The sequence below is a fragment of the Salmo salar genome, chromosome ssa21 (genome assembly GCF_905237065.1).
Source record: "Salmo salar chromosome ssa21, Ssal_v3.1, whole genome shotgun sequence".
NCBI classification, from domain to species: Eukaryota; Metazoa; Chordata; class Actinopteri; order Salmoniformes; family Salmonidae; genus Salmo; species Salmo salar.
The window spans coordinates 41,426,047-41,440,963 of NC_059462.1; the positions used below are offsets into that span (position 1 = coordinate 41,426,047).

The window sequence follows — 14,917 nt, forward strand, 5'->3', positions numbered from 1 at the left end:
CCCCCTGCTCAAGAATACATGTACATGCCCGTCTGAAGTTTGCCAATGAACATCTGAATGATTCAGAGGACAACTGGTGAAAGTGTTGTGGTCAGATGAGACCAAAATGGAGCTCTTTGGCATCAACTCAACTCGCCGTGTTTGGAGGAGGAGGAATGCTGCCTATGATCCCAAGAACACCATCTCCACCGTCAAACATGGAGGTGGAAACATTATGCTTTGGGGGTGTTTTTCTGCTAAGGGGACAGGACAACTTCACCGCATCATTTGACGGGGCCATGTACCGTCAAATCTTGGGTGAGAACCTCCTTCCCTCAGCCAGGGCATTGAAAATGGGTCGTGGATGGGTATTCCAGCATGACAATGACCCAGAACACACGGCCAAGGCAAGAAAGGAGTGGCTCAAGAAGAAGCACATTAAGGTCCTGGAGTGGCCTAGCCAGTCTCCAGACCTTAATCCCATAGAAAATCTGTGGAGGGAGCTGAAGGTTCGAGTTGCCAAACGTCAGCCTCGAAACCTTAATGACTTGGAGAAGATTTGCAAAAGGAGTGGGACAAAATCCCTCCTGAGATGTGTGCAAACCTGGTGGCCAACTACAAGAAACGTCTGACCTCTGTGATTGCCAACAAGGGTTTTGCCACCAAGTACTAAGTCATGTTTTGCAGAGGGGTCAAATACTTATTTCCCTCATTAAAATGCAAATCATTTTATAACATTTTTGATATGCGTTTTTCTGTATTTTTTTGTTGTTATTCTGTCTCTCACTGTTCAAATAAACCTACCATTAAAATTATAGACTGATCATTTCTTTGTAAGTGGGTAAACACACAAAATCAGCAGGGGATCAAATACTTTTTCTCCCCACTGTACACTGGGGATAATGGGGAAGAGGGGTGACACCTGGAGGGGGGTGGAGACAAGCACAAAGACAGGTGAAACAGATTAGGGTGTGACATTAAAATAACCCTTACCTTAACTGTTTTTTTCTTCTTACCTTAACCGGTTTAAATGTCAACTTCAATGGGGTGACATCAGATTTGGGATCTCCCTTTTCCATGCCTGAATGGAGAGGAAGAGGAAGCCCCTGGGAGAGTGAGTGCTTTGATCAACAAACAGTATACTTTAATAGAGGGCATCACAGCTTTCTCTCTTGATCCCATCACCACACCACAGCTCATTAGTCTGTTGAAATGTAAATATTCAATGTGTGTAATACTATATGTATGTTTTATGTCTGTTTTTATATGTTTACCCTGTAAGGCAGAGCACCAAATACACATTTATATTTAGTGTTAAGCTAATGGACAATAGTTTTATTGTCTTATCAATTCCCCAAATACATTTCAACAGGATTTCTTGTTTTCATATTTCATTCTTGGGTAAATTGTTACATTATTTTAATTCCAAATATATATGTACAGACCCGCAGAGGTTGTTCCAAGGTCAAAAGGAAATACATACATAATATACAAATCTGTAATAGAACAAAACTGTAATGTAAGAAGCTGATGTCACTAGAAACATCAATACATTCTCCAGATGAGAATGACAGATAGAGCCATTGACATAATGTAAATGGTCAGCACGATGGATGATGCGGGAGGCAGAGCTCAGCAGCCAAGAGCGTGCCAGTTGCGCGTGCACATCTGGAGCGGAACCTACAACAGCAGCACAGAGTAGCACTACTGCACGCGCGCAAACAGATACCGGTTGGTTCATTCACACTTACTGTTTTACCAAGATAGCACTGGATCGTATCGTTCCTCTCTCTGTTGACAGTTTGTAAGCAACAGTGCAAAGCTGGAGGAACCAACTCAACAACCGCAACAGCAGTTGCCATGGACCGGGACAGAGAGGCAGCCTCCCCCCTGGACCGACGAACTAGCCGACATGTCCCGGCACATCTACACCCGTCACGGTGCAGGCGATGGACTCCAGAAGGTAAAGCACAACATAGTAGATACTCTGCTCTATAGGTTTCTGACTCTGTTCTCTTACTGCTGTTAATAAAACGTGTTAAATTCACATTTTGCACATTTATGTGTAATTAAGATTATCCTGTGGGATGACTACCAACTCCACTGCACCAAAATGGGGAAAGCATTCTCTATGAGGCTACCTACCTTCAGAAAGTTAGTTACAGATTCATGTTGGCTATATATTTATTTATTAATAGGCTAGTTTCTTTATTTTCCCTTATTTGTGAACAACGCTCAATAATCCATGGCACATCATAAACTTCGCACTGTATGTGATGTAGTCCTGTTGTGTGAAGTTTAGCAGATGGTATGTGAATTTGATTGATGTGGTTTGAAATAGGGTATTTAATAATTCATCCATGTAGCTGGAATCCATTTATGAAGGGCAGACTGACTGAACACATGACCTAGTTTTACAGCCTTATACCAAAATATTAGACCATCTTACATATTTAAGATCTTACAATAAATAGTAAACATGTAATATATAGGTTCTAAAAACGACACACTTGTTTTTAAGTTAGGCAGAAATCAAATGTGATCCAGGTGTATTTTCTCTGCAATTAAGTTACACCCTTAGTTCTTATGAAAGGTCACAAGCTGAGCTAAAGCTTAGGCATTAGTTTGGGGAGCCAATGCAAGTCTTCAGGTCTCAGCCAGAAGTGGACAGCAGGCTACACCTTTACAGACAGGATGGAAATGCATACAATAGGGACAGGCTATACCCAGGCACCTGATCACCTGTGGGGCCCCAGTGTTCCTTATGGTGCCCTTGTTGTCATGCTGCAAAGTGAGTGACAGTGAGAATGATGTGTGTGTTTCTGGCTGTACCTACTCAGGTGAATAGAGGGACCTACTCCAGACGCAGTCGGCTAAAGAGGTCTGACGGGAGCACCAACTCCACCAGCTTCATCCTCAGACAGGTGAGAGAGACAGATGGGTAACTACATTACTACTCAATTACAATAGATCCCTATGTAACAACGTGCTATCACAATGTTGTTGCGAGAGTAATTACAGCATTACTACACAGTCAGGAGCAAAAATTGTATCGGGGCACAAATCCCACTACACTCTCTATGTTTGTCCAAAACAGGCTATGCACTATACTATAAACCATATTTGCTGATAGTTTTTCAGCAGTGACTGCTCTTGTAATCCACAACCAGTTGTTATCCAATTAACAGTTGCATACTGTCTGTACTACACCCTGTACAAAATGTATTGTCCGAATGAAACATTCTGAATGCTTAAATTATTCTGGAATAAGAGAACGGTCAACAAGACCAATATTTCTTCAACATGGGGTTGTCACCTCTGTTGCAGGGGAGCCAGTGGCCTTGATTTGAGTGTTATTGGGAATTCACTTCCTCTCATTATCTCTGTATTCACTCTCTGTATTCACTACCATTCATGTATTATTTTTTATGAATGAGTGAGACATATTGTTCTGGACATAGTCATAGTTGTCTCACCACCTGTGTTCAACTGTATAACAAATGTAAAATAGTCCTTCAGTGTAAAACTATTATTCCGTAATACAGAGGAGACCATTTGGTGCTGGACTGTGACATCCAAACTAATGGGTTGCCTAGGGAACTGGCTTCCATCAAGGCTATTCAACAACACAAGGACACCTGAATGTTATTGCCTACCTTTGTTCTGCTTCTCCATCTCTCTGTCAGGGGGCTGGTCTATCACAGGCTAGCTAGCGTGTGTCTGTGTGTCTGTAAAGCTTAACAAATCAGGTTCAAAGTTTGGATGAGATAATTGACATGAACAAAATACATGACAGATTTTCAGAGATAGTATGTCCAGAGATTTGCTGACACTTATGGCTGACTATGAAGGATGTTATGAAGTCTTGCGCAGTTGTTTATAAGGCTTAATGAATGCATACATAAGGGGGTCAAGTGTTACATATTACGTTATACACTGAGTGTACAAAACATTAAGGACACCGTCCTAAAATTGATTTGCATCTGCCCTTTTGCCCTCAGTACAGCCTCTACAAGGTGTCTAAAGCGTTCCACAGGGATGCTGGCCCATGTTGACTCCAATGTTTCCCACAGTTGTGTCAAGTTGGCTGGATGCCCTTTGGGTGGTGGACCATTCTTGATACATGCGGGAAACTGGTGAGCTTGAAAAAGCCAGCAGCGTTGCAGTTCTTGACACAAACCGGTGTGCCTGGAACCTACTACCATGCCCTGTTCAAAGGCCTATTTATACCTCTGAATGGCTCACATACACAATCCATGTCTCATTTGTCTCAAGGCTTAAAAATCCTTCTTTAATCTGCCTCCTCCCCTTTTTGTGGATGTCACAAGTGGGGGATCATAGCTTTCACCTGGTCAGTCTATGTCATGGAAAGAGCAGCTGTTTTTAATGTTTTGTACACTCAGTGTATGTTACAAAGAGGTTGGATCATTCAATGTGTTTGCTATACAAATGTATTTAATCTACTTTATATATAGGTCACTGTAGTCATGTGCTGTTTGAATGGTTACTTTGAATACTGTGGTATTTCAGGTCGCAGATGCGGTCTGGATAGGCAGAGAGTCTTAGTCTTCCTCATTCTATGTTCACCATATCCTACTTAAATGATACACTATTAATCATTTACGTCTTTGAATTGGAAGTAGAGCACAGTTTATTTATCTCTGAAATGGTAAATGCTTATCCAGTTCTGTCTTGCAGACAGGCATCTCATGCTGTTTGCCAATTACAGAAGAATCTGTATGGGGAACTGGTATAATACGTGTGTGCCCCGTTGAGGCATAAGGTTGGAGGGAAAAGACAGCTTCTCACAGGTCATCTAGGTAGACAAGGCATGCATTATTCATTAAAAATACACATGCACACACACACACACACACACACTCACACAGAGAGATATCCTGCACTGCTGCCTGGCTGACCTTCCTCAGTTTGCCCTCATAACACTATATAGATGGATGTTAGAGGCAACATCTGCCAGAAGTGCCTAGTGACTCTTTCCAGCGGGGGATTTACTGAGGATCTACTTAATGGTACAATCTGGGATCTGGGAATCTGTTCAATGGTCATTTCAATGCTACTGTTTTGCTGAAAAACTAATCCCAGATTGAATCTTTAATGGCCCACCTCAGAGAAAGTTGCTGCACTTATGAGTAATTCCTGTCCTAGAGCGGAAATTATTATTCGGTTCCACCTCGAAGACTGACGCAGGCTGCTAATACGTATTCAGGCATTGGGGGTGGGAACGTTGTGTTGATCTCTACGTGTAGCAGAGAAATAACATCAAATAGGGCACTGACTGACAGCTGTCACTGTAACTAGCTATCATGCTAACCTTAGCTAGCTAATAAAAGTTATGTGAGCACCGTTTCAGAAAAACACTACCAAGAGACGAGTCTCCGCTAAACTGTGCCTATATTAGCGGTTGACATGTTGAGGGTTGACGTTTGTCTGACTCTTGCGGTTTGTTAATTCCAGTGAAACTGTGTCCGGATTGCAGAAGTCATTGATATTTTGGATATACGCACGGACATTATCATATAGCTATAATCTGTGTTCTCTATTATCATCAGGGTTGGGGAGTAACGGATGACATGTAATCTGTTACATGTAAGGGATTACAAAAAACCGGCAACTAATGCGTTACGTTACCAGCAAAAACATTGTAATCAGATTACAGATACTTTTGAAAAACTAGATGATTACTTCGAGGATTACTTTTAAATTCAGAAAGGATGTTTGCGGATGTAATCGGTGTTGTAACTCTGCGTTGTGTGTGGTTGATTGAGACTATAGACGTGGCCTTTGGAGATCAGGTTGTTTTAATGAATCAGAATTCACTCTCTGCATCTGCATCCAAAAGAAAATACAAAATATTTGTAGAGCACATATGTTATGCGAATCATCACCTCTTTCTCTCATAGTGCATCAAAATTATTTTTTCATAAAAAAATGAGTACAGCCTCTCCTTATTATGTATCAACACATAACATGTATTTTACATAGATAAAACCACATATCTGCATCCAAAAGAATACAACACATTTATAGAGCAAATATGTTCTGCGAATGGTCGCCTCTTTCTATAATAGACGCACAATACAAGGGACTGGGATCATTAGAGGAGCTAGCCATCGTTCACACATACAATAGCTAGCTAGTAACCACATGTTGAATTCAGAATGTTAATATTATCCTAAAAAGTACAATTACATCTTAACAATACCATACACTTATGAGTAACCTCTAAATATGCAACATTATTCATGAACAAAACACTATGTGTATGACTTTGTGCTTAAAGGAATCAAACTTTTCTGAAGACGACAGAAAAAGCTTGCCTACCTCTCATAGAGCATCAAAATGATTTGAGCACGAGCACTCAGGTCAAAACAATCCGCCCTGGCATGCTGTCAATTAACTTCTGGGCCACATCCTGACTGATGGCAGCCCATTCTTACATAATCAATGCTTGGAGTTTGTCAGAATTTGTGGGTTTTTGTTTGTCCACCCGCCTCTTGAGGATTGACCACAAGTTCTCAATGGGATTAAGGTCTGGGGAGTTTCCTGGCCATGGACCCAAAATATCGATGTTTTGTTCCCCGAGCCACTTAGTTATCACTTTTGCCTTATGGCAACGTGCTCCATCATGCTGGAAAAGGCATTGTTCGTCACCAAACTGTTCCTGGATGGTTGGGAGAGGTTGCTCTCGGAGGATGTGTTGGTACCATTCTTTATTCATGGCTGTGTTCTTAGGCAAAATTGTGAGTGAGCCCACTCCCTTGGCTGAGAAGCAACCCCACACATGAATGGTCTCAGGATGCTTTACTGTTGGTATGACACAGGACTGATGGTAGCGCTCACCTTGTCTTCTCCGGACAAGCTTTTTTCCAGATGCCCCAAACAATCGGAAAAGGGATTCATCAGAGAAAATTACTTTACCCCAGTCCTCAGCAGTCCAATCCCTGTACCTTTTGCAGAATATCAGTCTGTCCCTGATTTTTTTCCTGGAGAGAAGTGGCTTCTTTGCTGCCCTTCTTGACACCAGGCCATCCTCCAAAAGTCTTCGCCTCACTGTGCATGCAGATGCATTCACATCTGCCTGCTGCCATTCCTGAGCAAGCTCTGTACTGGTGGTGCCCCGATCCTGCAGCTGAATCAACTTTAGGACACGGTTCTGGCGCTTGCTGGACTTTCTTGTGCGCCCTGAAGGCTTCTTCACAACAATTGAACCGCTCTCCTTGAAGCTCTTGATGATCCGATAAATGGTTGATTTAGGTGCAATCTTACTGGCAGCAATATCCTTGCCTGTGAAGCCGTTTTTGTGCAAAGCAATGATGATGGCACGTGTTTCCTTGCAGGTAACCATGGTTGACAGAGGAAGAACAATGATTCCAAGCACCGCCCTTCTTTTGACGATTCCAGTCTGTCATTCAAACTCAATCAGCATGACAGAGTGATCTCCAGCCTTGTCCTCGTCAACACTCACACCTGTGTTAATGAGAGAATCACTGACATGATGTCAGCTGGTCCTTTTGTGGCAGGGCTGAAATGCAGTGGATTTTTTTGGGGGGGGATTCAGTTCATTGGCATGGCAAAGAGGGACTTTGCAATTAATTGCAATTCATCTGATCACTCTTCATAACATTCTGGAGTATATGCAAATTGCCATCATACAAACTGAGGCAGCAGACTTTGTGAAAGTTAATATTTGTGTCATTCTCAAAACTTTTGGCCACGACTGTACACACTCCCATATTCCCAGGATGCAGGCATGCATAATAACAAATCAACATGCTATAGTATTTATATGAACCTGGTCAAATCCACAAAGTACTTTAACAACTGTTACACGGAAACAAATATTTCACTCTTGTCTGTTTTATCAATGACATTAAAATCAGCATTGAAAAAAGGCGCTAATGTACATTTGTTCCACCTGAGCAAGTCTGACCACAAGTCATAAACCACTATGATGACACACCAAATGTGTTTGATGGATCACGGGAAAAGAGCAGGAATAGGTTTTTGTAGGCTACAGTCCAAGCTATGTCTTCCAATGGTGCGACTGCTGTCGGCATCCAAAGATTATTAACGTTGACCCCTATTTTAATTTGCTCCATGGCTCAGGCAGCCAAGTACCAAAGACAGAAGAGGAAGCGAGACACCCCACTCGCTATTTTTTTTCTGGTTCAATGAAAGTCAGTGAACTAAGTAGACCAGACCCAGCTGCTATTGTGTTGGTGTCTATGGGAGACCCACCCGTTTTGTAGACCGGAACTGACAATTCTTTCCAATGGTAAACGGCCTAAGTGAACAATCTTCATTGAACCATATTATTTCCTGTAGCTAAAGACAATCTATTATGTTGCTCAACTCAGTCGTGACTCACACATTTTTCAGGTGTTTCTGATTAATAAACTGTGCCATGCTGGTGGGTGGTACCATTCAAATAAAACCCAGCCCTAAAAAGAAACATGGGCAAAAAATGATTTGAACGTCATTTCATAGGAATAGACACTTCATTGGCATGAATATGCACAAAGAGGGCAGTACGGTTTTGTCACTTCAAGCCCAAATATATCATACTTTGACTATAACGATGACTTATTGACTTACATCATTGTGCAGAATCATGGGTAAGCTGTGCCAGTCTTCTTTCAGCTTGAAAAAGTGGATTTCTACTGGTGTGGGCGTTTAAGGTGTTAGGGTTAGTCAGGGATGAGCATGACAGTGTCTAGAGATGCAGATCTTGGGTGATCTTAAAAATGTACCCAACTCCACAGCCTGTTCAGACCAGGGGTTGCTCTGAACTGTGTGTTTGGACAGTAATCTCCTCACAGAAGAGAATGGTGTCTGGAGGGTGTTAGGGACAGAAAGAGAGGGTTGAGAGTAATGAGGGAAGGATGGAGTGTTTCTGAGAGGTTTCTGAGAGAGGCTGAATGAGGAGAAAGAATCGCGCTAGAGAAGACAGAGTCAAGAGAGAGGAGAGATAATGGACACATTCGTGAAAAGGTGAAATGATTCAGACTGTCAAGCGATGCAGCAGCATTTAGTGTGTTCATCTCTCACCCCCAGATGTTGTGTTGAACAGTGGCACATGAGTTTCCTGTATCCAGATGTTCAATGTTGGCTTTATGATGGGATAGTCATAGAATTACAATGAGTAATACAAGTTCTATGGGAAAATGACGTGTTCCAATCTGACCTATGACCCTGATCGCGTCTCTTATTCTGGGCTCTGTCCCAGGAACATGTTTTTAGCTCACGACAACCCAGTCTTTACTGAAATAAAGAAAAGGGGACGTTAACAGACTGAAATTACATTGCGTCTTTGCGGGGTGTACCAACAATACTGTAAATTATGAGATAATTCCATCCCATGTGATTCCATGGTAGCAGGCTGACTTTAGTTGATCTGAGGTGGTATTATTGAGTCATAGACTGAATGAACAGTAGTTCCACACTCCGCATCACTAGCTAACTCTGTCTGACAGCCAACCAGTTCTATTATTGTACACTACAGTATTAAAGACATTCCTGTTCAGTATTTGGTTCTGTTAAGTAGTGAGTCATGCATGCTTTTCAACCGTTCGCTGCCCGCACCTGCCTGCCCGACTAACATCACCACCATGGACGGTTCCGACCTAGAATATGTGGACAACTATAAATACCTAGGTGTCTGGTTAGACTGTAAACTCTCCTTCCAGTCTCATATTAAACATCTCCAATCCAAAATCAAATCTAGAATCGGCTTTCTATTTCGCAACAAAGCCTCCTTCACTCACGCCGCCAAACTTACCCTAGTAAAACTGACTATCCTACCGATCCTCGACTTCGGCGATGTCATCTACAAAATAGCTTCCATTACTCTACTCAGCAAACTGGATGCAGTCTATCACAGTGCCATCCGTTTTGTTACCAAATCACCTTATACCACCCACCACTGCGACCTGTATGCTCTAGTCGGCTGGCCCTCGCTTCATACTCGTCGCCAGATTCACTGGCTCCAGGTCATCTATAAGTCTATGCTAGGTAAAGCTCCGCCTTATCTCAGTTCATTAGTCACAATACCAACACCCACCCGTAGCACACGTTCCAGCAGGTATATCTCACTGATCATCCCCAAAGCCAACACCTCATTTGGCCGCCTTTCCTTCCAGTTCTCTGCTGCCAGTGACTGGAACAAATTGCAAAAATCGCTGAAGTTGGAGACTTTTATTTCCCTCACCAACTTTAAACATCAGCTACCTGAGCAGCTAACCGATCGCTGCAGCTGTACATAGTCCATCTGTAAATTGCCCACCCAATCTACCTACCTCATCCCCATATTGTTTTTATTTTATTTCCTTTTCTGCTCTTTTCCACACCGGTATTTCTACTTGCGCATCAACATATGCTAATTTATCACTCCAGTGTTAATCTGCTAAATTGTAATTATTCGCTCCTATGGCCTATTTATTGCCTACCTCCTCATGCCTTTTGCACACACTGTATATTTACTTTCTTTTTTTCTACTGTGTCATTGACTTGTTTATTGTGTTGACTTGTTTATTGGCTTGTTTATTGTTTATTCCATGTGTAACTCTGTGTTGTTGTCTGTGTCACACTGCTTTGCTTTATCTTGGCCAGGTCACAGTTGTAAATGAGAACTTGTTCTCAACTAGCCTACCTGGTTAAATAAAGGTGAAATAAAATAAAAAATAAAATAAAACACTTTCCAAAGATGGGATCAATAAAGTACTACTCTACTGTTCTCTACTCTCTGCAGCTCCTTTGCCTAATTCAGTAGTGACTATACTCCGGTCATCTCTGACACTTTCAAGTCTTCTGCACTGAGATGAGATCATTTATCTCATCCTAGGTACTGGACAGAAACTTCCAGCCATGATTTTTCTGGGGCTCAAAGGTTACATCCATGACTGTCTAAGTTGGGATGGGAGGGTTCATATTTAGATCTTCTAATTGAATGGGCCTCAACATTTATTCACCACCGAAATAAATCACATTTTGGGGTGGAGCGAAGCAGCGAAGCTCGTCTGAATTCACTGAATGTTGCCCGAGATGTAATTTCCTTTCTAAATCACAATAATGTGTTGATTATCCCTTTTATGCCATTGCTATAAGTTAACAGAAGTGGGGGGGTGGATCTCAGGGGTTTACCACAGAGGTGGGGGGTGGATCTCAGGGGTTTACCACAGAGGTGGGGGGTGGATCTCAGGAGTTTACCACAGAGGTGGGGGGTGGATCTCAGGGGTTTACCACAGAGGTGGGGGGTGGATCTCAGGAGTTTACCACAGAGGTGGGGGTGGATCTCAGGGGTTTACCACAGAGGTGGGGGGTGGATCTCAGGGGTTTACCACAGAGGTGGGGGGTGGATCTCAGGGGTTTACCACAGAGGTGGGGGGTGGATCTCAGAGGTTTACCACAGAGGTGGGGGGTGGATCTCAGGGGTTTACCACAGAGGTGGGGGATGGATCTCAGGGGTTTACCACAGAGGTGGGGGGTGGATCTCAGGGGTTTACCACAGAGGTGGGGGGGTGGATCTCAGGGGTTTACCACAGAGGTGGGGGGTGGATCTCAGGGGTTTACCACAGAGGTGGGGGGATGTGGAATGGATAGACACTCCCAGTATCCTAAAAGGGTGGGGTAGGAGAGACTCAAACCTGTCCGAGTGTAATTTTTTATATTTTCAAACTAGTGCAGGGGTTTTTCAATTATGGGTCAGGACCCAAAGTGGGGCCCTGGGCATGTGATCACACATAATTTCTTCTTCATTTGGGTTGTTGGAGGATGATTTGTCTCACAGGAGGACTGTCAATTTCTCATTTGGTTCTCGAGCTAAAAATGTTGAAGAACCACTACACATCTGATTAAAATAACCTACTCATCATCAAGCTTTGATCATTTGAATCAGCTGTGTAGTGCTGGGGAAAAACTAAACATGCACCCAGGGGGGGCCCCAGGACCGACTTTGGGAGACCCTGGACTAGAGGATGGCCAGTTTGTAGCAGTTGCACCTGCTGTAAGTCTCTTCATCACTAGAGGGCGATATTGCTCCAGTCTTCCACCATGCCTTTAGAAAGGAACCCACACAATGTGATGTGTTTCACTGCAATTTAACTTGATTAAAGCAAAGGGAAACACTTGTTTGAAAATCTATACGTTTCTAGAAATGGAATCAGAAATGACCAAAAATATACCATGAATATATTGCGTCATTATAAAATAACATTTGATTTATGTCTAATTGTGTATCACATGAGATTAGTCTATACACATTCATTTGTCTTTTATGTTATATTTTTTTCTTGACCCTTTGATCCCTTCCAATTCTAATGACCTAGTGAATCTGTAGACTGCATGTTGGGTGTTTTATGGTCCCAGTGGGTCCATGAAGATGGAATAACACAGAACCTGGGTATTGGAACACTGTAAGGATCAACACTGTGATGATTAACACTGTGTGGATCAACAGTGTGAGGATCAACACTGTGAGGATCAACACTGTGAGGATCAACACTGTGAGGATCAACACTGTGATGATCAACACTGTGAGGATCAACACTGTGAGGATCAACACTGTGAGGATCAACACTGTGATGATTAACACTGTGAGGATCAACACTGTGAGGATCAACACTGTGAGGATCAACACTGAGGATCAGCATGGGTCAAGATCCAATTTGATATGTAATGATTCATGTATGGCATAATGCTGTGTGTGTGAATGATGTGACAGTGTGTGTGTGTGGCGGGAGGGGTTGTTAAACCTGGGTGATTAGGTCAGGAGATCATCACACACACACATACAAACATACACACACTCTCGCCTCTTCAGCAAGCCACCTTATGACAGAGGAAAATAAAAAGAGAGAGGGGAGGGGATAGAGGTAAAGAGAGAGGGGAGGGGATAGAGGTAAAGAGAGAGGGGAGGGGATAGAGGTAAAGAGAGAGGGGATGGGATAGAGGTAAAGAGAGAGGGGAGGGGATAGAGGTAAAGAGAGAGGGGAGGGGATAGAGGTAAAGAGAGAGGGGAGGGGATAGAGGTAAAGAGAGAGGGGAGGGGATAGAGGTAAAGAGAGAGGTGAGGGGATAGAGGTAAAGAGAGAGGGGAGGGGGATAGAGGTAAAGAGAGAGGGGATAGAGGTAAAGAGAGAGGGGAGGGGATAGAGGTAAAGAGAGAGGTGAGGGGAAAGAGGTAAAGAGAGAGGGAGGGGGATAGAGGTAAAGAGGGGAGGGGATAGAGGTAAAGAGAGAGGGGAGGGGATAGAGGTAAAGAGAGAGGGGAGGGGATAGAGGTAAAGAGAGAGGGGAGGGGATAGAGGTAAAGAGAGAGGGGAGGGGATAGAGGTAAAGAGAGAGGGGAGGGGATAGAGGTAAAGAGAGAGGGGAGGGGATAGAGGTAAAGAGAGAGGGGAGGGGATAGAGGTAAAGAGAGAGGGGAGGGATAGAGGTAAAGAGAGAGGTGAGGGGATAGAGGTAAAGAGAGAGGTGAGGGGAAAGAGGTAAAGAGAGAGGGGAGGGATAGAGGTAAAGAGAGAGGGAGGGAATAGAGGTAAAGAGAGAGGGGAGGGGGATAGAGGTAAAGAGAGAGGGGAGGGGATAGAGGTAAAGAGAGAGGGGAGGGGATAGAGGTAAAGAGAGAGGGGAGGGGGATAGAGGTAAAGAGGGGAGGGGATAGAGGTAAAGAGAGAGGGGAGGGGATAGAGGTAAAGAGAGAGGGGAGGGGATAGAGGTAAAGAGAGAGGGGAGGGGATAGAGGTAAAGACAGGGGAGGGGATAGAGGTAAAGACGGGAGGGGATAGAGGTAAAGAGGAGGGGAGGGGATAGAGGTAAAGAGAGAGGGGAGGGGATAGAGGTAAAGAGAGAGGGGAGGGGATAGAGGTAAAGAGAGAGGGAGGGGATAGAGGTAAAGAGAGAGGGGAGGGGATAGAGGTAAAGAGAGAGGGGAGGGGGATAGAGGTAAAGAGAGAGGGAGGGGGATAGAGGTAAAGAGAGAGGGGAGGGAATAGAGGTAAAGAGAGAGGGGAGGGGATAGAGGTAAAGAGAGAGGGGAGGGGATAGAGGTAAAGAGAGAGGGGAGGGGATAGAGGTAAAGAGAGAGGGGAGGGATAGAGGTAAAGAGAGAGGGGAGGGGATAGAGGTAAAGAGAGAGGGGAGGGGATAGAGGTAAAGAGAGAGGGGAGGGGATAGAGGTAAAGAGAGAGGGGAGGGGATAGAGGCAAAGAGAGAGGGGAGGGGGATAGAGGTAAAGAGGGGAGGGGGATAGAGGTAAAGAGAGAGGGGAGGGATAGAGGTAAAGAGGGGAGGGATAGAGGTAAAGAGAGAGGGGAGGGGGATAGAGGTAAAGAGAGAGGGGATAGAGGTAAAGAGAGAGGGGAGGGATAGAGGTAAAGAGAGAGGGAGGGGGATAGAGGTAAAGAGGGGAGGGGATAGAGGTAAAGAGAGAGGGGAGGGGATAGAGGTAAAGAGAGAGGGGAGGGGATAGAGGTAAAGAGAGAGGGGAGGGGATAGAGGTAAAGAGAGAGGGGAGGGGATAGAGGTAAAGAGAGAGGGGAGGGGATAGAGGTAAAGAGAGGGAGGGGATAGAGGTAAAGAGAGAGGGGAGGGGGATAGAGGTAAAGAGGGGAGGGGATAGAGGTAAAGAGAGAGGGGAGGGGATAGAGGTAAAGAGGGGAGGGGATAGAGGTAAAGAGAGAGGGGAGGGGATAGAGGTAAAGAGAGAGGGGAGGGGATAGAGGTAAAGAGAGAGGGGAGGGGATAGAGGTAAAGAGAGAGGGGAGGGATAGAGGTAAAGAGAGAGGGGAGGGGATAGAGGTAAAGAGAGAGGGGAGGGGATAGAGGTAAAGAGAGAGGGGAGGGGATAGAGGTAAAGAGAGAGGGGAGGGGATAGAGGCAAAGAGAGAGGGGAGGGGATAGAGGTAAAGAGGGGAGGGGG

General features: G+C 44.2%; 1 protein-coding gene across 1 annotated transcript in view; it reads left to right on the plus strand.

Annotated features, from left to right (window-relative positions):
- Window positions 1-1,660: 1,660 nt before the first annotated feature.
- LOC106582346 (voltage-dependent L-type calcium channel subunit beta-4) overlaps window positions 1,661-14,917 on the plus strand; it is a 67,915-nt gene continuing 54,658 nt past the window's right edge. The window contains exons 1-2 of the mRNA XM_014165364.2: window positions 1,661-1,942; window positions 2,820-2,903. Of these exons, the coding sequence (XP_014020839.2) occupies window positions 1,892-1,942; window positions 2,820-2,903 (135 nt within the window). The 5' untranslated portion in view covers window positions 1,661-1,891. The remainder of the gene's footprint in view (window positions 1,943-2,819; window positions 2,904-14,917) is intronic.